The sequence below is a fragment of the Trichoderma camerunense genome (genome assembly GCF_050948025.1).
Source record: "Trichoderma camerunense strain CBS 138272 chromosome Unknown V8C40scaffold_4, whole genome shotgun sequence".
NCBI classification, from domain to species: Eukaryota; Fungi; Ascomycota; class Sordariomycetes; order Hypocreales; family Hypocreaceae; genus Trichoderma; species Trichoderma camerunense.
In genome coordinates, this window is record NW_028145366.1 from 1,306,072 (window position 1) to 1,329,311 (window position 23,240).

Sequence of the window (23,240 nt, forward strand, 5' to 3'; positions counted from 1 at the left end):
TTCTATAGATGTCTAGCAACAAACATTGGACCATACTTCACCACAAGACTGCGTCTTAGTAAATTAAAACATTAGGGTTAAGAACCTCCAGAGCTAGAAGATTGAGGGAGCAAATAAATACCATCGTCTGGTTATTCGAATTGTCCTGTGAGCCCTTCATACCCCGCATTTGCGTCTGACCCAAACCCGGTCACTCGGGGATTTGCGACGACAGACAGATTATGCTAGCTAGTTTTCGTGCCATGGCCAGCTCTCTATCAAGGCAAGGAGCTCTAGTATAATTTATGATATAATAGATGGATACAAGACTGCGAAATTGATTAAGAGAGTTTTACAGCAGCTCGTTGTGCTAAACAAGAGCCGTAGATGTAAAGCTCGGAGTGTCTCTATCAGAACGAAGATTTCTCTGCATCAGTACCCAATTTACGGGTACACGAAATCGACCGAGCCTCATCAGGACAAGAAGCCCCAAGAAGCGCAAAGAGGCCGTGCGTGATGCAACCTCAAAGTACAAATAGGAATACGACGCCGGATTCATGTATATAGAGACTGAAAGGCTGTATTGTACGCCATTTGGGTACACACACATAAGCCAAAAAGTGGACCTAGCTGCATGTATTGGATCAGCCGTATTGAAGGAGACTTGAGAGGTACAGTGCATGAGGGGGTTGTTAGGATGAAGGGAAGATCTTCACTCGTAACAATCACTGAAGCGCTGCGAACAGCACATTTCCATTGTCGACAGTCTCGCAGAACCTATGGCAGGCGACTTTAATCTGAAGAAGAAGTTGTTAAAGCAACTCAGACGTAGAGATGAAGATCCAACGAAGTCGAAGACGCAGGATGGCTCATCTAAATATGTCCCGATCTCGGCAAATTCTTCACGAGGTATACTCAATGCCTAAGCTTGATTGCTCTCGCTGACAAACCTCAGCACACTCATCTAACCCTCATAGCAAGGAAGATTCGTCGATCACCGATGCTTCAACGTCATTTCCTACCATGACGCCTACTGCTCTCTCAGACATAGTATTACATACCTCCCCAAACAACTCGGCAGAGGAGGCTCTGGCTGATATGCCCCAGAGAGCAAAACGCGACCAACAGGCAAACAATGCAGAAGCAGCCACAGACCAAGATCCTTTCACTCGAATTCGTCGCAAACTTTTACAACCGACAAGGCAGGCTCTTCTTGATCTTGACAGAACGTATTTACGACGTTTCCGAGTGTCCGATCCTCAGCAAGATAAAGTCCAAATCGAGGCAATTAAAGGTGGTCTACTCGAAAAGTCATACAGCTGGATCCTCGATCACCCCAATTTCCGGCAATGGCGCAACAAACAGAACCGGACGCTCTGGATTAAGGGTGGGCCTGGCACGGGCAAGACCATGCTTCTTTGCGGTATCATCAATGAAATAGAACCATCGACGAGATTGAGCGACCAAAACGCCGACACACTGCTCTCCTACTTCTTCTTCCAGGCAACCGACGTTCGTTTTAACAACAGTACTGCCATGCTACGCAACCTGATATACCTACTTGTTGTTCAACAGCCATCGCTCGTCCGGCGCATACGCGAGATCCATGGTCCTATCGACAGAGCACCCTTTGAAGATTCAACTTCTTGGGCTGATTTATCAGTCATCTTCGTAGACATTTTGCGAGACCTGGGGGGGACGACCACCTACCTGATCATCGACGCCCTTAACGAATGCACTGATTCGGAACGCCTCATTGGGTTGCTCATAGGATATATCCCTGCATTCTCTCATGTCAAATGGCTCGTATCTAGCCGGGAAACCTACAACCTCGACCGATTCCTAAATTCTGATGACTTTCGAATCGAGTTGAGCATTGAGCTGAACAATTCTGCGTTTGTGTCTAACGCTGTTGGCACATATATTGACAAAAAGGTATCCGAACTCAAGTCCTTACAAGACAACGATACACTACAGGAACGAATTCGGCATACTCTCCGCCAGAAGACCGACGGTACTTTTCTCTGGGTATCCCTAGTCATCCAGCAACTGCAAACAGTGGGATTCGGGGATGTTGAGGCAGTGATCAGTGCCGTACCAACAGACCTACAGGGGATTTATGCTCAAATGCTAGAGCAAATCCACAGACAGCACGAAACAGAGTACTGTCTGCTCGTGCTTGCGACAGCTACTCTTGCATATCGTCCCCTGCATCTACTAGAGCTAGCCGTTGTATCAGGACTATCTCCAATCAACACAGAAAGAGTCGGAGAATTTGTCAAGATGTGCGGCTCGTTCCTTACGTTACGAGACGATTATGTCTACATGATCCACCAATCGGCCAAGGACTATCTATACCAAAATTACAGCTCGCTTCAGCTAGCTGGGGTTGCACACAGACATGTTGACATTGCTAGGCACTCCTTCTCTGCGATAGCAATGCTGAAGAAAAATATCTACAGCATTGACTTCGGCTTCAGACCAGAGTACCTAGATACACAACCGGTTCATCCAGATCCGTTGACTGCAGTACGGTACTCTTGCATATTCTGGGCCGACCATCTCTGTCAAAATAGCAATAATCCAGAGTGCAAAGAGGCGTTGACAGACGACGGAGCGGTGCTCAATTTTCTGAAAACATCGTTCCTTCGCTGGCTTGAGTGTCTGTCATTATCGAGGAGTTTGTCAGCCGGAGTAAAATCGATCAGAGAGCTTCAGCAGGTAGTACGTTACGTTAGTGAGCCTTCTTCGTGGTATCAAGCGACTAATCACCTCCAGGTATCGCATCAAATGAATAGTCTTGAGCTCACTGCCTTCTTGGCAGATACTGAGAAATTTATCATTAGCTATGGATCAATCATAGAACGCGCTCCTTTACAGACATATGGCACTGCACTCGTGTTCTGTCCAAAAACAAGTATTATCCAGAAAGAGCAATGGGGGGAAAGGCTATCGTTCATCAAAACAGTTACAGGTGTCAGAGACCACTGGGGCGCGCTCCGGCAGACTCTCGAGGGGCACAGCGGTTATGTTAACGCCGTTGCCTTGTCACCGGATGGTAATACTATAGCCTCAGCTTCAAATGACCGCACGATACGGCTCTGGGATGCAACTATTGGCACGTTCAGGCAGAAGCTTGAAGGACATGGCGAGTGGGTAAGAGCTATTGCCTTCTCGCCAGACGGCAAGATGTTGGCATCAGCCTCAAATGACCACACGGTACGGCTCTGGGATGTAACTACAGGCTCATTCCAGAAGCTTGAGGGTCATAGCGAGTGGGTTAGAGCTGTTGTCTTCTCACCGGACGGTAGCACGATAGCCTCGGCCTCAAATGACCGTACAATAGGGCTTTGGGATGCAGCTACAGGTATGTTCCGGCAGAAGCTCGAGGGTCATAGCGGGTGGGTTTATGCGGTTGCTTTCTCACTAGACAGTACAACGCTGGCCTCAGCCTCGTTTGACCACACGGTCAGGATCTGGGATGCAAGTAGAGGCGTACTCCAACAGACACTCAAGGGGCATAGGGGTTCGACTAGGGCAGTCAGCTTTTCACCAGATGGTAAGAAGTTAGCCTCAGCCTCGGATGACCGTACAGTAAGGCTCTGGGATATAGCTACGGGTGTGCTTCAGCAAACGTATGAGGGACATAGCGATTGGGTCAGGGGTGTTGCTTTTTCACCAGATGGTCAGACACTAGCCTCCGCCTCGAACGACGGCACGGTGCAGCTTTGGAATGCCTCCACAGGCGCGCCCCGGCAAACACTGGAGGGGCATAGCGATTATGTCAATGACATTGCTTTCTCGCCTGATGGTCAGATGCTGGTCTCTGCCTCAGATGATTACACGGTACGGCTCTGGGATACAGCTATAGGCTCACAGAAAACGCCAAAGGGACATAACGATAATATCCACTTTGTTACCTTCTCGTTGGATGGAAGAACGCTAGCTTCGGTCTCAGACGACGGTACAGTTCTGCTCTGGGATACAGCTGCAGGTACACTTCAGCAAACACTAAAACACAGCAGTTATGTTACCGTCATTGCTTTTTCACCTAACAGCAAATTATTAGCTATAGCCTCAGATGACTGTATAGTATGGCTTTGGGACATAATTACGGGTACATTTAAACAACAAGCGCTCAAAGGACATAGCAGTTGTATTAATGCTATAGCGTTTTCGCAAGATGGGGAAACGTTAGCCTCGGCCTCACACGATTGCACAGTACGGCTCTGGGATATGGCTACAAATACAGCTACAAATACACTTCAAAAAGCGCTTAAGGGACACACTGAGGCTGTCGGGGCTATTGCGTTCTCACCCAATCGCAAAACGTTAGCCTCGGCCTCGGTTGACCGTACGGTGCGGTTCTGGGATATGACCACAGGCATGCTTCAGCAGACTCTTCAAGTACAGAGCATTTCAGCTTGGGTCACAGCCATTGCTTTCTCACCCAACGGGAAGATGTTAGCCTTGTCCTCAACAGACCACACAGTGCAGCTCTTGGACGCCGTTACGGGAGCGCTCCAGCAGACGCTCGAGACTAATCAACTCCTCACGAAACTGGCATTCTCGAACGATGGTCAGTATCTGAACACGGACTATGGAATACTTAGATTTACAGAAGCCGCTTTACACGAGAAATCTCCTGGCAAGGATGCTTCTAATTATGCATTATCCGTCGAGAAAGAGTGGGTGACTCTTGGCGGGAGGAATCTTCTTTGGCTCCCTCACGAGCACAGGCCTGCTTGTGCAGCTATATATGGTCAAACTGTTGTCCTAGGTCATCGTCCTGGCGGGGTTACACTATTGCAATTCAATTTTACGGATCTAGATCGATATTGACTCTTTTTTTCTTTCCTAGCAGATGCGTCGGAGAGAAGCATTCCATTTCTTTATATTACCCCAGATTTACTACTGGAAGTAATCTATCAGTGAATTTCTCACGTAGCCTTGCAGCACCCTTGGTGGCAAAGTTGTGTCAATCGGCACCTTCTAGTACATGTGATCAAGGTATTCAGGTTGACAAAAGTCAGGAAAACGGCCTATACACTAATAATTCGTGTATTTGACTTGCTGCCCAGGCGGAGGACAGAAAAACCGAGACCGGAAAGATTTCGAACACCCACGAGTCGAACCATACGCCTACAAAAAGAGTAGCTGCTATATCTATCTACATTTCCCTACTATACTTATATTTCTTTAGTAAGTACTACTATATTTTAATTTTTCTAGTACCTGCTACTATTTCTATATTTTTCTAGTAACTGGTATTATATTTATATTTTTCTACTTACTGTAGTTATATTTATATTTTCCTACTAACGGCTACTATGTTTATACTAAAGTTCGGGTGCTAAGTTACTCAGGTGCTCATATTACTGGATGTATATGCGTATTCATTTTGCTGTCTCGCTTTTTCTTACCTTCCCTTGCTGCCGTACATTAACAGTTACCTTTCTCCCAACTGAGTGCCGGCTTATCCTACAGGAGCTCAAGTAGTTTCCGCTCTTCTAGGCTTTCTCTTGATAGACTCCTCGTCAAGCTTGTCTTCAGGCCTTGTCATTGCCTTAAACTTCTTCAACTGGCCACGAGCCAGTATTCTCATTCCAACTTCGTCGACATATCCGGATAACGCGTCAAGTATCTCATCCCCAAACCTAAGAAGACGCTCAAGCCTGGAGAAGTTTTCAAGTGAGAATTTCGCCTCGTACGTTAGAATTTCAGAGATACAGCATTCTCTTTCTCGGTTAGTTCCAAAATTTGAGACAATTGCGTTCGCCAAGGCAAGTTGTGTCTCAGCCTCACTGCTGTACACGCGGCATTTCTGTTTAAGAAACTGGGTTGCGTTTTTCTGGGCGTTGTCTGAAAGCCATTCTTGTATGAACAAAGGGAAGCCTAGAAGGCAGGCGAAAACGATCGGTGAAGATTGGATAGAGAAGACGGTTGTTGAAGGCCAGATTTCCAAGTCATTCGAACTCTTGCTAATATCCGCAATGTAAAGAGGGCCTTCTTTCGTTAGGAGACGTCCGGAACGGTGTCGCTTCATGAGGAATTTGACTTCGGCCATCACATCAGGTGACAACATCCATGCAGAACGTGTAGGATATGTCATTATTAATCGGTACGCTTGAAATAATGACTGCTTTGCGATTTGATGAGTATCCCCAATCTCCAGATGAGTATCCCCAATCTCCATACTATCTGCGGACATATCTACGAGGTGGAGTTTTGCTGCTCGGAAATGGTTCGACCAATATGTTGAGCTGTAATTAAAGAAATCGTCGGAAATGCCCAATCGGCGTCTGAATTCCCTTATACCATCGTCATATACTGTTTGATCATGCTCCCATGCGTCTTCAATGAGCGCCTCAAGTTCCTTTGTTTCTAGGCGTTGCCTGTATATCGATAGGTTGGCTAAGCAGCATTCAGTCATTACCAAATGAGCCTCTTCCTCGGTGTTTATTGAACCTCTCCATTTAACAGCGTTCTTTGCCAACAGCTCAGTGTTTGATGATATCGTCTGAAACGAGAAGGCTTTTTTATTTTCTTCGGTGATCCTGTCCATTGGGGTCTGCATTACCGGCGAGAGGAACTCTTTCGCCGTTTGGTGTATAAAGAAAAGTTTGCCATCATAATCGGTAATGAAAAATCCGCATGTGTTAATGACCCATTCCTTAAAAGCTTTTTCATCTGATAAACCAAGATCTTCTAAAGAGTCTAGCGAGTATTTGCCGCGAATATTAACAGCTACGTTTGCTGCACTCATACTCAGAGGCTCCTTAGCGACATAGATGAGACGCAAGAGTGTCTCGACATGCCTGCGATCGGTACTGCTGACATTGGATAACAGTTTTTCGTAAGCTCCAGGAACATCCTCGGGGAGCTGATCCAAAAGGTCTCTCCACCCATCCAGATTCAGTGGATAATTGTTGTCTAGGAATTTGAAGACAAGACGAACCCAAAGATATGTCCGCTGCCCCTTTCCCTTCGTGTGAAGTCGTTCATACAGCAGCTTAGATACCTTTTGGCCGAGCCTTCTATCTTCAATCAGACTCTCAACACGATGGCGGAAAACAATGTCAATCTCATTCTGCAACTGATCTTTCTCACTCTTTTCTTCCCCTTCTAGACGCACAAGATTTTCAGCAATAGATCGGAACGATCCCACAATTGCTGGATAGCCCCGGCTTGTAACTAAGAAACGTATACGCCTCTTGCTGAACTGATGAGAGGCGAGCAAACGCACCAGTCTTTCACGGCCGTCACTATTGCACTCATCAAATGCGTCGAAAACACAGAATATAGTTCTCTCCGAGAGGTTCTCGCAAGCGTCTTCGATAAGCCCCCATAAATGGCCACAGTCTTTTAACAACTCGGGCGACAACTTCTTGATATTTGTCCCTAGAGTATCGAGAACATCTGGGCAGAGATTGAGGAGCTGATGAAGAATAGCGCTCAGCGCGTTGATCAAATTGTTTTGCACCGGATTGTCTTTGAAGAAGAAGTATCCAATAACAGCGTCTTCTCGCTGAGACGGCAACTCTGTTTCGACCAAGAATCGGGCTAGCACCGACTTACCGCAGCCTGGTTCAGCCGTGACGAGAAGCAATTCGTTTTTGGTGGACTGTAACCACGATGTATACTTTGGGTGTCTGCAAAACCACTCACAAGTACCTGGGTGCCTTTGAGGGTTGAATTCCATTTGGTCGCGGTATGTGGTGGCTCCGAATCGCGAAATGAGCCCTACCAGATCGTCTCTCCTCTCCGCAGCCCTCATTTTTTCAGCTCTGGCGGCAGCTTCGTTAAATTTCCTAACTTCAGCCAGGATATCCTTGGTGTTTGACGCTGTTTGCAAGGAATACTCCGTCAATGTGTTTATTCCATAACTCTGGAGATCCTTTTCAATTGCTTCCCCGTGCTTTTTGATATTCTCTAGCTTGTCTTCCCAGCCGCTCAGGCTAACAATGTCTCCAAGGACGCGGACGACCGGATGTGTGCTGTAAGCGCGGCAGGCGCATTCCATTTCGAATTTCAGGAGAGATGTGAACAGGGTGACGACATTGTCTCTGAGGCTGCTTCGGTGCTGCTGAAGCGCGACATTATCTGGCCACTCCCGCTGCAAGACCACTTTGGTCAGTGGGATGTACCAATCCATGCGGTTCATTACATATTCGAGCCCCTCAGTCACTTTTTCTTCTTCTTTGATTGGTTTAACAATGATCTGGTTTAATTAGCGCGAGGATACGGCCAGCAGATGAGGGCACTTACCGGGAGCAAGAGGCAGATGCCTGACCAGGCCATGGCGGCTGGTGGATGAGCTTGCAGGGCGTCTCCAACCCCTTTACCAACATTTACAATTAGTGTGTCGGCGTACAAGGCGACATTTTTCCAGGTCTTCTCTTGCTTGGCCCTTTCCAATACCGGACTTAGAGTAGCCTTCATCATATCGACCCTGTCGGCCTCAGTAAGGCCTTCGAATTGGTTGGGAGCATCGGCCTGAACATCATCGACATATCGAGTGCCCGATATGGTTGCAGTAGCACGGTTAGTGAGTATCTTTTCGTACGCATTGACGAGTTTTCCTTCTTTCTCGTCGTTTCGCAACTTTTCGTACGCCTCAATCCAAGGGTCTCGGTCGGCTTCGGAGAGTTTCAAAGAGCCAAACTTGCCTGTGACAGATCTCTTCTCTTCGATAACGGATTCATTTGAATGATTGCGACTCTTGTCACTCCCCCCTCTATCTTTTCCCAAGAAGAGTGATGAGAATCGTCCCTTTCGCAACTGGCCGTTATTGCCGCCACTCACTGCGGTAGCCTGAGATTCACTCGACTTATTGGAGGGCTGAACATGGTTTGCGTTCGAAATGCGGCTCCAGAATGATGGCTTGTCCTGTCGTTCCATAGCAGCGCTTACATCGGGCGCGCGATAAGGCTAAGCTGTTTCGTTCTAACCAGACAATGGACCATTACTCACTTGCAGCCTGACAACAGATCGGCCTTGGTTGATGCTGAACTGGACTTTTCCCTTTTCTTATTCTTTTCTCTCCTTCTTCCCTTCTTTGTTTTCTTGATTTAGTTGCTTAATTATATTTCCAGGCTTGAGCTAACGTCTATTGGCTTGGGGAACGATATGTTCAATATTAGGAACACAAGGCTCAATGTTACAGCCTACAGGACGAGCGGGGAAGTGGACTCTGCCGCTCCCATAGGTAGGGAAAATATCGGAATAACAGTAAGCGAAAGAGGTTTCACAATCCGCGTGAGGTACAGATGAATTCCTGTTAATGCAGTGATTGCCTACTCCATACTTCAATCTCCAGCTCCGTTCCTTAAGACTCTTTTACACAAACAGCATACAACTCGTGCCTCATGGGACTTGTAATTAGCACAATTAGCAGGGTTGTAACTATTAGGGATCAGCCTTCATAAAGCTTTGAGCATTGTATCCATTTGGCCTTTATAAGTCTAAGCCTACAGCTGTTCAAGCTATAGGCATTGTTAAAGATGCAGTTCCTATGGACTCCTTCAATAAATTCACTTTTAGAGCCTAATGAAATCCCCTGACCACTAGAGTTGAGCTTTCTAAGTGTTGATTTGGGCAAGAATTCTCCAAAACAGCAAAGCCACGAGCTTCTGCCATTATACTATTATCAATGCCGATCAAGCATCCAAGCAAGCCGAGGACAGAAAAACCGGGACTGAGAAGATTACGAGCATCTACACGGTAAAGTATACACTTATTCTTACAGTTACTGCTATTATATCTATATTTCTTTAGTGACTGCTACTATATCTATATTTTTCTAGGAACTGCTACTATATTTACATATTTTTAATAACTGCTACTATATTTATATAATAGAGTTCTAATGCTGGCTGAATAGGCGTTCTATGATTTGGTCAGGTGCTTATATCACTGAATGTATGCACTTATTCATCTCGCAGTCTCGCTTTTTCTGACCTTCGCTTGCCAAGCTACGCCCTATAATGCTAGCTTGAGAGGCGGAACGATTTACCGATTTTGGTATGTTTCTAGTCTGGTCCACTTCCTAAAAACGGCCTTATAAAGCGTCTACTACATAAACTTCACCAATGAATATGCTCAGGTTATGGAGTAGCTTCCCCGATTTGCTAGTAGAACACGATTCTGGTGTGATGCGATTTACCGCGCGGCATGAGTAAGCACGCGCAGCTGATTTATAAGGGTGAATAAGAGAGAATGCATTCAGGCACTCATATGCCGCCGAAGTTTCCCCTCTTGTTGGATAGTATAGTAGAGCTTTTACATTCCTGTGGCAATTGTATCTATTCATTGTGAATCGTTCACGCCAAAATGGTAAGTATCATGGCATCGCTCCGCGCGATGAGATATTCGGCTTACATCTAGTACATTAATGGACATGCCACAATAGAGACCGTTGCTAATACTTCCACGATTGAAACAGTCTAACGGCAATATCACTAGTAATTGGAAGAGCTTTTCCGACAAATCTGGAAATTTCCAGCGTCCTCCTGCCGTTCTCCGTGAGAAAGTCTCCAAAGAACCTGGAGCCAAATTTCCAGCAGAGAAAGGCAGATATCATCTCTATGTCAGCTATGCTTGTCCTTGGGTATGTCATCTTTTCACGATTCCAATATTTCCATTCCAAAGCTCATGTGTATCATAGGCGCATCGAATTTTGATTGCTCGAAAACTCAAGGGTCTAGAAGACATCATCCCATTCACATCTGTGCACTGGTATTTGAAGGACGGCGGTAAGTAGCAGCTATCGACCGTAAGGCGCTACAAACAACTAATTATTTTGCAGGATGGCGCTTTGCAACTCCCGAGGATACGGACGCCGAAGGAGAGAATGTCATACCAGACCCGCTTCACGAGGGCTTTACTCATCTACGACAAGTTTACTACGAGACTGACCCCGATTACCAAGCCCGATTCAGTGTTCCAGTGTTGTATGACAAGATCCAAAAAGTGATTGTAAACAATGAGAGCAGCGAAATCCTTCGCATGTTTGGCACAGAGGTTCGTTTCCAATGACTCCTCTCGATCAATGTATATAACATAAGCTGACATCTATCCTTTACCAGTTTGACGACATCATCGACGAAAAGTATCGCAACGTCGTTCTATACCCCGAAACAATACAGAGCCAGATTGAGGAGGCTCATTCTTGGCACTACGATAACATTAACAACGGCGTGTATAAATGCGGTATTGCGTCGACGCAAGAAGCTTATGAGCGTGCCGTTACCGAGCTTTTCGAGGCCTTGGATAAGTGTGAAAAGCATTTGGCATCTACTGAAGGCCCATACTGGTTTGGCAAAAATCTTACAGAGGTCGACGTTAGACTGTAAGTTACTGATCAAAGCCTCTGTTCTCGGAATAGACGAAGCAAATACTGACATGGATATCACAGCTATGTCACAATCATTCGGTTTGATGTATGTAGCATCATTTCTTTTCTTACTTATTCTATCCTTAGAGACAATACTGACAGACTGCTGACGGCCATACAGCCCGTATATGTCCAACACTTCAAGTGCAACATTCGGGACATCCGCTCCGGCTACCCGCACATTCACAAATGGTTGCGAAACCTCTACTGGAACGTCGCGGGCTTCAGAGAAACCACTAACTTTCTGCACATTAAAAATCACTACACTAAGAGCCATACCCCAATCAACCCTCTTTCAATTACCCCCGTTGGACCACTTCCGCACATCTTGCCTCTGGACGATGAAGTTGCTGCTGTAAAAGCGAACTTGTAAATCTGATCGTTATTGGATAACTGCTGGAGTGCTTGCTAGTACACATATAGCTAGTGGGGGATTTTCAGCCAGCATCTTTAAATTGAACGATTGGCTGTCCTTGACTCCGTACGACTGCCTTGCACTGCCTAATCTTGAGTTGAGAGATCCGCCAGTCAGAAGCAAGAACAACCAGGTCAGCTCGTAGATCAGCTCGTCTCTTCACCGAGCTGAAGTAGAAACAGGTAACATCTGCTGGGCTACCTAGCGTATGCAAGTCTAATTCGTATTGCTATCGACCTGCCATTCGTACAGTGAAAATCCACCGGTCTGACCGAATGCGTTGGAAGCCACAGCGGCTTCTCCACTAATTAGGCACTCTGACAGGGGGCCGTCATCTTCAGCTTCAGCAAATGTAGGACGGATCGGTCCGCTTTACCTGATGTGTGTAAGAATCATCACAGAAGCAGTTACTAAACTAGCAACACGTAACTAAAACAACAAGATGTTACATTGGATGAATGCTCGAATCTCATTGTAGTGTTTTTTCGAGAGGCGGAGCAAATCTTTAACCTCAATGCCTAAAGAAATTCTATATAAATAGATGGCATCGCATCTCTCTTCAATGGCTGTTCTACAAGCTCTCCGAGTCTTATATAACTTGACAACAATCCTCTTTCATTTTCATCATGCCTTCTCTCAGCAATCTCAAAGTTCTTCCCGTTGATCTTGATAAAGATTGGGATGGAGTCTTTGGCAGTTTTTGGAAATCATGGAGCATCCCAAGACAAGCCCCAATGGTAGTCACGTTCCCTCACATTGGTGAAGGCGGCCCCAAAGAAGCTGCAGCTTTTGCAGTAAAGAAGGCTCAGTACCTCGCTGCTGCACGGACTAGTCCTGGACAGATGTGGTTCAAGCTCGTCGACACAGAAAAGTCACCGCCGCTCATTGTAGGAGGCTGCTGCGTGACTCATTGGAATGACGAAGAGAATCCGAGGAATATGCCTGATACTCCTCATTACGGATTTGAGCCGGGGTCACAGCTCCGGTTGATGTCTGAGCAGTTGTATGGACAGTTGGATGTATGGCACCGCCGAGCAATGCAAGGACGAGAGCATATCTGTAAGTCACCACCTTCATCTTTACACTGACGAACTTTTACTGACTATTGGGCTTTTCAATACTGTAGATGGCCAAGCCATGTGGATCCTTCCCGAATATCGCAGTCTTCACGCTGCACCGCTCCTTACAGGCAAATATGAATCCATACTTGACGAGTTTGACGTCGAGGGTTATACCGAGTGTGTCCAATTGAGCCGGGGGACTCTCGAAAGAGCCGGGTCTATCCTCTTGAATATCATCAATTTTCCAATGAAAGTTGAGAACCCGAGCGACGAGACCAGGGATTTAATGGAGGATTTTTTATCTGAACCATTATATATGATGTGGAGGCCAAGGAAGAGTGACAAAGGCAAGGATGTTACGCCTCCCTCTATTGGGCTAAGGGATTCTAAGCTATAATGAGACTTCTGGGATTTATATCGTGTATTCCGTACATGAGTTCCATATACAGATTAGAACGTATCATTTTCGAGCGGATCTTCTTTGATTAGTTTCTTTTTAATTGGTTACAAGTTAAACGCAGTGTTTTTTATGTTTATACAGGTATACCAATGCATTTGAGCGATATGTCATATAAGAAAGCCCAATATTTTGTGGGATTGACCGCCCATCCCGTATCTGTCTATATCCAATTCGACAGTACTTAAACACTCTAAGTTACACAGCACTGCAGATCCGCGTCTGTTCCATGTGCACACCATAAATCGTCATAGAAAAGAAGCATTGTATTTTTAGCGGCATGATCCTGATCCTTTAGTTTCATGGGAAGTGTTGGTCGCATGTGGCATCCAAGACCCCAAGTGTATGAAACAAACATAGCTCTTGGCTCAGCCCTACTCCCGGCGCTTTCCAACCATCCCTGTCCTTGCCTGTTTCCTATAGTAACGTATAATTGGCGCAACAGAGTGACAGAAGGAATAGGAGTGAACATGTACTGCCGCCTATAATGTGCTGCTTTAGATGCACGCAAGATCGGTGGCGTTTCGTTTCCACGACTGGGTGCCGTGCATTTGAGACCACAATCAAGCATATTAATGCTCAAAGAGCTATTGTTTATGACCCACCATATCTCTTGCTCGATCAGCCCCCTCTGGCGCAACCGGCAGTGGAAGCAATTGGCTTGTGTAGCCATAGAAACCACAGGAATTGAACTATAGCCACATTCAGCTTACTCTCAAGCATACCAGCACAAGGCTAGTCGGTACAGCCACGCTGAGTACAGCACATCTCTAAAACTTCTCGTTTCATATCAGACAATGAGATTGACCTTTCACGCCCGTGATCTCCACCAGCAAGGGCGGTTGTCTAGGGACCCAACTTGCGAAGACAAACAGGGGTGACCACTTAAAGTCGCCATTGAGGCTACATTCAAAACACCATGCGAAGAAATGTCCGGCCAGTGCGGACCTTGCGTGAAGGCATTCCAGAACGAGTCATTGTACCCCAGGAAACGTCACGGAATCATTACTGGATGTCTCATATAAGCCTAGTACATGTATATTTAGCAAAACGACTCCCTGCCGCATGGATGGAAGCACTGGGGGCCTTCATGGCATTTGAGATGATCCAGAAGCATAGCACTTAATCGGTCGCCACACTTGGAATCTGTGTCATTTGCTTCAATAAGTTCTTTGGTGTTCAGCATTTGAAGCGTCTGGCATTGAGTGGGGACGGGAACGGGTTTAACTATTGCCGGAGCCCCGCCAACTTTTCATCTATGAATCCAGAATTTTTTTTCCGTTTTCCCAATTCCTTGCTTCCTTCATCACCTTCAACTTCTTCCTCTTTTCTTTGCAAATTCGTTTCAGCCATTTTTGTGCACTTGATACTCGAAGTTATCAGCACTATTACAGCTAGCAGCAGTATCTTCATCAATGAGATATACATGTTTCCCCCTTTGCGCTTGACCGATCTCGTGCCTCGTGCGACTCGTGAATTTTTTTTTCTCCTCCTTCTTTGGTGGCACATTCGAAGCTTTAGCGATCCTCTTTTCTCCGTGGTCGCCAGAGTCAATATGATGCCTATATAAACCCTTTTCTCTGTCGTGTTACAAAGTCTCAGCGTTTGCAATGAGGAACTTTGCGTCAAAATTCTACGAGATACATTCTTCCACACAATTTCCATGTTTTTTTCTCCGGGTTTTCGCAATGTCGAGACCACGTGGGGCGTAGGGTTATTCTCTATTATCAAACTGCCTCTAGCGCCATCTATGAAGTCTTCTTCTCGTCCGTAGTACTCGTCTCCTTGTTCTTCTCTTCGGTAGGAGTTTTAATAGGCGTTTCTGGCTGTTTTGAGCCCAAAACGAGCTTGAAGATGAAGGTCAAGATGTCGCTCAGCAGCGTGACGATGCCCGCGCAAGCGAGCTGCCACGATGCGATACTGACGCTCCCCAGGGGAGCGCGCGGGAACGAGATGATCCACTCGGCGTAGTAAGGGAACCAGCCATGCGGCAGCCAAAACATGGGCTCGGTGGCGTACCAGAAGGGGATAATGTATTGCGGTGCGCGAGTGAGGAGGAAGCGCAAGGCTGTGAGGGCGCTGTCGAACCTGGAGCGGGCGGAATCGAGTCCCTTTTCTACTCACGTAAACGCACCGGTCAGTATTTGGTCGTAGGTACTAAGGGAGATGTATAATGTCTCGGGGATGGCAAGAGATGTACGCACTCGATGCCTCAAGCTGCTCGAGGAGCTTGTCGTGCTTGCGCCTCAGCTTTGCCCACTTTGCAAACTCGTCCTGGCTGCTTGTGGCGTTCATTTCCCGCCGCACAGCAAGATAATCGGCTTGGACTTTTCGCTGCTCGGCGGCGGCTTTGGAGGTCGGCACGGGGAGGAAGTTGATGAGGGTCCAGAGCTGCGTAAACACTATTAGCACAAAATATCCAGGAAATTTGCACGAGAGATATCCCAGGGGCTGTAGCTGAGTCGTACCAGGTCGTTAATCTTTGCTGCACCGACTGCGTTGATGAAGCTCACGGTGGCCTCGACGAGGAACACGATGAGCATAAGGTGAGCCATGTTTGCGGTTTCAAAATAGCTTGCGAAAAGTGTACACGGTGATGCTGATTTCCAGCCTGCCGCTTTCTCTCAAACTGCGGCAAAGGCGAAGCTCTGCTCTGCTCTGCTTGTGGCTCGTGGTGAAATGTTGGAACAGGTGACTTCTGCAGCTTGACTTTGGCCAGCTGGACAGACAGACGACGTATGTCATAACCCCGAGCTATTGCATGTGGGCTGTCTGCCGTGCCTCGCCAGCTGTGCCGCACTCCACCATGCACTTACCCTGCACTAACCTTGAAAGCGATACAAAAACACGCGTTGAATCGACAAAACGACTTGAGGCTTTCAAATGTCGAGAGCTTTGGATGATGATGTCAAGAGGGCAATCAAGCAGGGCGACCATGAGCAGGTTTTTACTAGAATCGCGGATGCGCTGTCGCAGCGGCTGCCGGAATTGCTAGAGATTGAAATGCTGGGACGAAGCCACATGGTTGATGGACAGACGATACTGCTACAAGATGGACCAGCAATAGCAGTGCCAAAGCTACGATTGGTGCAAGCTTTTCTTTATGCCCGCAGGATACTTCAAAAACATGTGGAAGGACTGCGGGATGAGACCAACGGGGATGGACGTGTGTTGAGAGCGACAGCTGTGATGCTCTTGATGGACCCTGAACATCTTACTGCCGCAAACACGAGGAAGAGGCTACTCCAAGACACAATCAAGTCAGGCACAGACATTGAGTCAAAACTTCACGACGAACAGTACCTGATAGACAGCCTTCTTACAAGTCGCCTCCATCGGCATACGAAATCGCCCACGCTATGGAGCCATCGCCAATGGCTCATGCAGCGCTTCCAAGATCACGGCCTCGAGATAGACGCTACAGATACCATGAAAAGGGTCATCTCGGTAGCCGCCGAGCGACACCCACGCAACTACTACGCCTGGCTTCACGCGCGGTATCTGACCAAGGCCGTGTCCGAGACGGCGTCGCGAGGGGAAAACCTCCCGGACATGCGAGAGGATAATAACCTCCCGAGCATGCTGGACGCGGCGAAGAAATGGGCCATGGCCCACCACGATGACATCTCCGGGTGGGCGTTCCTCATGTTCTTCCTGGACCGGCACCCGGAATACGCTGCGTCGGTTGTTAGCGAGGCGACGAGGCTGGCGGCTTCATTTCACTGGCGGAATGAGTCCGTCTGGTACTTTTTTAGAAACATTGCTGCGAGGCCTTGGTGTGACCAGGGTTGCCGAGAAGGGGTCGAGGCTACGAGGCTGGCGCTGCTGAGCGGCGTGGAGGAAAGGTCGGATGGAGCGAGATTCTTGGAACAGGCATCAAGTTGGATCCAGACGTATCATTCCGCACCTGTATAAGCGATGGGGAGAGAAAGAGAGAAATATGGAAGAGGCGGCCGGTTATTTTGTCTTCCCATTTGCTCAGTAAGAACTTTAAAACCTCTTTTCCCCTTCTATGCACGAAATAAAAGTAGAGCCACAGCGTTCAGGGGAGGGACGATGTGGCTGTGAGCAAGGCCAGAATCTCCGCGTTTGGACATAGTTTAATAAGGTGCACCGTGCTGAATGCCGGGGGTTTGTTTACTCGAGGACAACATCAATCCTTGATTTTTCCCTCTTCGGCCGACACCAAGGCTTTTCATGGCACTACCTGCAGTTTCCGTAGCTGCGGTGATTTGGGATTTAGGTATGCCGAATAGATTAAAAACCGCATCATCCGCATTCCAAAGCCGGGGGTGACCACTCCTCGGAACTTGATGTCCGTGAACTGCCGAAGATGGTGGTGGGTGACGAATATATTAACAGGTTGACTTCAGCATGAGACCGTCTGCCGAGTTAATTTACGTAAGGAGAGATGTGACGGATGAGTTTTGACAGATGGAAGGATTAGAGTTGCATGAATCTGGATTTGATGGTGAGCGGCGTTGGAGAACCCTTTCCGGGGCGCCAAGCCGACGGGGGGTTGAGCAAGCAGCAGCATTGAAGAAGAGAAGCGAGAAGCGAGAATGAGGGTGGAGGGAGAAAACAAGCGAAAATGCAATGCATGGAGTTGAAGCTCTAAAAAAAGGATTAAGCTACTGCTGTTAAAAAAAGACGGCGGAGATGAGAAGAACATAGACGAATTCGACAAGCAAACGAGATTATCTTCAGCGTGAATAGCGACAACAACAGCCGGAATATTGGATGGACAGGCTAATACTCCGTACATCAACTAAGGTAGTTGGGTAGATGGATGTGCAACAAGATCGTGGAAATTGTGGCAGTGTAATTCCGTAGCGTGCGGACGCGGGTGTAAGTCCCAAGGCCTGGGTGATCGGGCCTTTGGAGATGAATCCTTGGGCTAGCTCCATGATCTACAGAGCCATTGCCCCGACAGAGCAGCTCCCGAATAGGGTCACTGATATCAGATGTTACAGACTGGGAGGTAAGGTGGTATCAACTCGAGTAAGTCGAGCAAGTATAGGAACAAGTACGGCTTGTACAGGCATGCTCATGATGCGGTCAACAGCATTTTGGATGGCAGACTCGGGATTTATCGTAAAGAAGGAATGAAAAAGAAAGAAAAAGAAAAAAGAAGCTGAAGACACACATGATTGAAGTTGACGTGTATGGCCGTGATTGGCAATCCCCGTCTCGCGCACGCCGCAGTCACGGCTGACGGGCTGGATCGTGAGACCTTTTCCCCTCGTTCTCCCTGCCTCTACTCGCTTCGGCAGCCACATCTCCATTGACATCTCCATCGACATTGATAGGTAAGATGGATGGTGGTTGCATTGCGAGTCGAGTGCGACATACAGATGGTCCAGTGGTCCGGTGGTACATGGACTCATATTAGGCCCTAGGCGCCGTTGCAAGTACACACACATGAAACTGAGCACATACATACATTAGCACGTGCAGTTGGCCGCAGGTGAACTTCGAAGCCTTCCATGCATTGGCGAGGTTCGATCTGCGCATCGGCAAGGTGCAGGGCGTCTGGGTTCAGGTTTGAGGTTTGAGGCTAGGCCAGGCGTGGAGAGTCTTGACTCTTGAGGGTGCTGGAGCTGGACTGGGATTGGCGGCCTCGAGCACTGAGGCTTTTCGTTTAGTAGCGGCCCGCTCGGCTAAGCACAGTCGCCCTGCGGATGGCCATTTTAGAGGGCGAAAAGCCGAGCGGCAGCGGCGGTTGGAGGGCGGGCAGCTGGTTGAAACGAAACGAAAAACCGACAAGCGAGAGACATCAGATGATGGGCGCTGCATCTCAAATGTCTATGTCTGATTTTTGCATTTCCATCTGATTTCCGCATCTCGAATAAGGCGGACATAGACAGGCACGGGCCTAATACCGCCGTTCGGTCCAGCGTCCATAGATCCATGGATGTCAATGTTGTTTCCTACAGCCGTAGCTGCCCGTCAGGCCAATTGGCACTTCGAGATGACACCCAGAGACAAAAGTCAGGCTGTCATGTGTGTTGCAGCAAAGCATCAGCATCAAACCCAAGAGAGATAATACCGAAGCCCACGACGTCACCACAAGGTCAAGCTTCGTTTTCCACTGGCTCATCTGAGACTCCAGTTTGCTGCAAGTGTTGCTGCAAGTGTTGACGCCAGTGTGAGCCGCATTTTGGGGGAGTTCTAGCGCAAGGGTTAGCGGAGAGGGGCCCCAATTTGAGCTGCCCTCTTAGTCGATACTAGACATCCAGATCCTTGCCGTTGTCTCGGGCGGTGGTTTTCTGCGTCTGGTTGTTTGCTTTAGCGACCCAGCACTTGGCTCCAAGCGGTTGGTTGGTATGCGGATAAGTTGGGTTAGGTGGGATGGTTTGCAGCAGACCTGGTAACGAGTTCATTTAGATTGATTGATGCCAGTCTAGCATGACCTCGTTTGATATTCCAGTATCGTGGATGGAGTTTGAGCGGCGCCGCTTCGAGCTTAGCAGCCTCGACCCAATGCAACATGATTCAGTTCCAGTTGGTCTGGTGGTGTACTGTCAACCTGGAACTGGACTGTATCGAGTCCAATGAATATCACTCACTCCAATCCCCGGAACGTGCTAAGCAGGCATGACCTCCACACGATGCAACGTGAGGTAATACGCAGCAAACCCGCATGCACGATAGATTGAAGGAGGCGCCACGGAGAGAAAGACACAGATGCACACGAAACAACATCTCCGATTGACGAGCAAAGGGCGATTGCGATCAAGGCCGATTCGAGACAGGGCTTGCAGAGAGGCTTGAGGCTTGCGGAAAAGACAGCAGGTGATGCATCATGAGGACCATCAGCTGGAGAGATGTGGAAGAAAGGAAGAAAAAAAGACGGATGAGGCGTCGCCGGTTGGTACCACCGCCGCTGGTATCGGTACCTGTACAAGCCCGCTCGCGCTTTTCCCCGCGCTAGAGACAGCGATACGGCCCTGCCCGCGCCAAATGTGTCGACGCGGCCGGTCGCTTTGGTAGCGCTCTGGTTTTAGTACTTGTACTGGGCCAAGTCCCCGAGGGTTTCATTAATTTGGACATCTCGCTTCAATCTCCCTAGCTCTGGGCCTCCTTTCAGACTCTCCACAAAAGCGACGTCGATTTTCAGGGCAATCTTTTGCTCTTGTTCTTGCTTAGCTTAGCGTCCGTGGCCTCGATAAGGGCCTCGTTCAATTTCCATCCAAGCTCAACTTCTGTTATCTTTCTTCGCCTCCCCTCATCGCCGCATCACCATTCCTCCTCCATCCTCCTCTACCTCTACCTCTCCTCCCCTACCCTCCTCCTCCTTCCCCTCCCATATAGACTTGCCGTTTCCTTTAAGTCTTTTCCCCTCATATTCCTTTTTTTATTTATTTTATTTATTTTCCCCATTGCTTTCCGTCGCGTTTAGCGGGCTGCAGCATATCGTCTATCCTTAATATTAGCGCATCGTTCCTTGTTTTGCTTGTACCGGCATTTGCATAAGCTATCAGCTTCCTCTTACGGTTTCTCTCGTCTTTTGCGATACCGAACCAACAGTCCGATTCGAATCCATCTGCAGCATCTTCTATCTCCCCTGCTTGAATCTGATTTTCCTCCTCTCTGTCGAATCTTCTCTGCATCTGCTCTGTTCGCCACCCTCGAATCCGTCGCCGTCCAATTCCCTCCTCCAATTGTTCTGTTCCTCTCCAGTAATCTGGCAATGTTATATGCGTAATTTCTAATCACCTAATAACTTGACTCCCGGACTTTTCGAGCCCAAAACCGCTGCTTCTCATCTTAATTCAACATGCGCCCAAATACCGTCTTGCTGGCGCCGCTGGCTTTGTATGCGTCGGGCGCCCTTGCGTTCTATCCGTATACACCGCCGTGGCTGAAGGAGCTTGAACAGCATAATGCTGGTGAGGCAAAGAGGAGTGTGGAAAATGGCATGACATTCGACGTCAGACGAAGAGCATCCAGACGTGTAAGTCCAAGTCGAAATCTCATTCGTCGCTTATACATGCTGACCCATGATTCGCCAGGCTCCTGCATCGCAAGAAGAAAAGGCTGCATGGCAAGCGGCTTTGCTAGCTCACAAATACAACGAACGCAGTGCCCCGAATTCCAACCATGATTCGAATCTCTCGAAAAGAGGCAACCAGTTCCATATCATGGAGGCCGTTGACCCCAAAACCCCAAAGACTGCGGGGCTCGACCAGGACGGAACTGATTACTCGTATTTCGTGGAGGCATTGCTTGGTTCTGGGAAAACTAAGATGTATATGCTTCTCGACACTGGAGCTGGCTCGAGCTGGGTCATGGGCACCGACTGTACATCTCAAGCATGCTCTTTGCATGACTCCTTCGGACCCGATGATTCGAGTACACTGAAATCTAGCTCAAAGGATTTCTCCATCGCCTATGGGTCTGGATCTGTTAGTGGTTCGCTTGTCACCGACACCATCGAAGTGGCAGGCATGAGCTTGTCATATCAGTTTGGTTTGGCTACCAATACCTCTTCGGATTTCGTGCACTTCGCTTTTGATGGCATTCTCGGCATGTCCATGAACAGTGGCGCCAATGAGAACTTCCTAGGGGCATTGGAGGGTGCTGGCATGCTGAGCCAAAGCATCTTTTCTGTCGCATTAGCTCGAGCATCGGACGGTTATAATGATGGCGAAGTCACTTTTGGTGCCACAAATCCTTCCAGGTACACTGGCTCCATCACTTATACCTCCATTCCTACTGGTTCCGACTGGTCCATCCCGTTGGATGACATGTCCTACAATGGCAAGAAAGCCAGTGCCGGCGGCATCAATGCTTACATCGATACCGGCACCTCCTACATGTTCGGCCCGGCAAAGAATGTCAAGGCTTTGCACGCTGTCATCGATGGAGCGCAGAGCTCAGACGGCGTCACTTGGACAGTTCCCTGCGATACCACTACCCCTCTGGTCGTCACCTTTTCTGGCGTTGATCATGCCATCTCTAGCGAGGACTGGATCTCCCCCAAGGATAGCACTGGAAAATGCACTAGCAACGTCTACGGCTACGAGGTAGTCTCTGGATCCTGGCTCTTTGGCGACACATTCCTGAAGAACGTCTACGCCGTCTTCGACAAGGACCAAAAGCGAATTGGTGAGTTTCTTTTTGCGAATACATGACCTATGAGATACACGGAATACTAACTCGATTCAGGATTTGCCAAGCGTACCGGCTCCTCCACCGGTAACAAAAGTATCGCTACAGCCACGGATTCGAGCGTTGCCTCTGCTACTGCAGAGAGCACCGGCACAGCCACCTTTGAGCCCCCGTCCTCGACCGAGCCCGCCATGGGCCTCAACGGCCAGGAGACGTCAACCGTAGCCCAGCCCACTCAAACCACTGGCTCCTCAGGGGCTGCATCGCTTATCCGGAGTGGCAGCCCGGCTCTTGTTTTATGTATATTGCCGTTTCTTGTACTGCTGGCATGAGATATTGCCACGCTCACCATTCATTACTTTACTTTTTAATTGTTGAGAAAACCCCGAGATAGTCCCTGGCTACCTCCATGGAAAAACGTTCCGCCTCACGGCGCGATTGTGCAGTGATTGCAGCAGCTGCACCAATGAGAGTCTTTTGAAGCCATTTGAGCACATCCGAAATAAACGCGTCACTCGCTATAGCAGGTTTAGCTGCAAGATACCCCTCGTATGAGTTTCAATGGCAACAGGATGTGAAAATCCTTAGCTGCTCCGATTCGACAAGGCTTCGTGGCCATATCTATATACATGTACACCAGGGCGGCGCTTATCATTACAAATATTCTGCGAGCATATCTGCGAATTGTTGCGCACTCCATTCGTTTGAAGTAGCATTCTGCGCACGGGAGGCGTTGGGCAATGAACCCTCGTTTTGGGCTGGCATACACGTCATGTTTACTTTGCATTGTTTGTTTGGGATGGCATATACGTCACGTTC

The 23,240-nt window shown here is 48.2% G+C and overlaps 7 protein-coding genes across 7 annotated transcripts; 5 read left to right on the forward strand and 2 right to left on the reverse strand.

Annotated features, from left to right (window-relative positions):
* Nucleotides 1–758: 758 nt before the first annotated feature.
* On the forward strand, nt 759–4,821 carry V8C40DRAFT_285433 (uncharacterized protein; the record flags this gene model as incomplete). Its single annotated transcript, XM_083222366.1, has 4 exons — nt 759–888; nt 935–2,659; nt 2,690–2,703; nt 2,758–4,821. The coding sequence occupies 4 exons, from the start codon at nt 759–761 to the stop codon at nt 4,819–4,821; spliced, it is 3,933 nt and encodes a 1,310-aa protein (XP_083076348.1).
* A 423-nt stretch (nt 4,822–5,244) lies between these two features.
* V8C40DRAFT_237626 (uncharacterized protein) lies at nt 5,245–9,119 on the reverse strand. Its single transcript, XM_083214281.1, has 2 exons — nt 8,248–9,119; nt 5,245–8,200 (listed from the first exon to the last, which is right to left on the reverse strand). The coding sequence occupies exons 1-2, from the start codon at nt 8,878–8,880 to the stop codon at nt 5,471–5,473; spliced, it is 3,363 nt and encodes a 1,120-aa protein (XP_083076349.1). The 5' UTR covers nt 8,881–9,119; the 3' UTR covers nt 5,245–5,470.
* A 996-nt stretch (nt 9,120–10,115) lies between these two features.
* V8C40DRAFT_237628 (glutathione S-transferase) lies at nt 10,116–11,859 on the forward strand. Its single transcript, XM_083214282.1, has 7 exons — nt 10,116–10,314; nt 10,424–10,588; nt 10,646–10,733; nt 10,787–11,001; nt 11,067–11,329; nt 11,396–11,420; nt 11,496–11,859. The coding sequence occupies exons 1-7, from the start codon at nt 10,312–10,314 to the stop codon at nt 11,745–11,747; spliced, it is 1,011 nt and encodes a 336-aa protein (XP_083076350.1). The 5' UTR covers nt 10,116–10,311; the 3' UTR covers nt 11,748–11,859.
* A 323-nt stretch (nt 11,860–12,182) lies between these two features.
* V8C40DRAFT_285439 (uncharacterized protein) lies at nt 12,183–13,259 on the forward strand. Its single transcript, XM_083222367.1, has 2 exons — nt 12,183–12,848; nt 12,916–13,259. Exons 1-2 carry the CDS (start codon nt 12,416–12,418, stop codon nt 13,245–13,247), a joined length of 765 nt encoding a protein of 254 aa, XP_083076351.1. The 5' UTR covers nt 12,183–12,415; the 3' UTR covers nt 13,248–13,259.
* A 1,218-nt stretch (nt 13,260–14,477) lies between these two features.
* Nucleotides 14,478–16,003, reverse strand: V8C40DRAFT_237633 (GET complex subunit GET1). Its single transcript, XM_083214283.1, has 3 exons — nt 15,776–16,003; nt 15,512–15,698; nt 14,478–15,423 (listed from the first exon to the last, which is right to left on the reverse strand). The coding sequence occupies exons 1-3, from the start codon at nt 15,860–15,862 to the stop codon at nt 15,056–15,058; spliced, it is 642 nt and encodes a 213-aa protein (XP_083076352.1). The 5' UTR covers nt 15,863–16,003; the 3' UTR covers nt 14,478–15,055.
* A 133-nt stretch (nt 16,004–16,136) lies between these two features.
* Nucleotides 16,137–17,861, forward strand: V8C40DRAFT_237636 (uncharacterized protein). Its single transcript, XM_083214284.1, has one exon. It carries the CDS (start codon nt 16,191–16,193, stop codon nt 17,220–17,222), a length of 1,032 nt encoding a protein of 343 aa, XP_083076353.1. The 5' UTR covers nt 16,137–16,190; the 3' UTR covers nt 17,223–17,861.
* Nucleotides 17,862–20,774: 2,913 nt separating this feature from the next.
* Nucleotides 20,775–22,852, forward strand: V8C40DRAFT_162129 (aspartic peptidase domain-containing protein). Its single transcript, XM_083211480.1, has 3 exons — nt 20,775–21,264; nt 21,323–22,418; nt 22,479–22,852. The coding sequence occupies exons 1-3, from the start codon at nt 21,088–21,090 to the stop codon at nt 22,751–22,753; spliced, it is 1,548 nt and encodes a 515-aa protein (XP_083076354.1). The 5' UTR covers nt 20,775–21,087; the 3' UTR covers nt 22,754–22,852.
* The last annotated feature ends 388 nt before the right edge of the window (nt 22,853–23,240 follow it).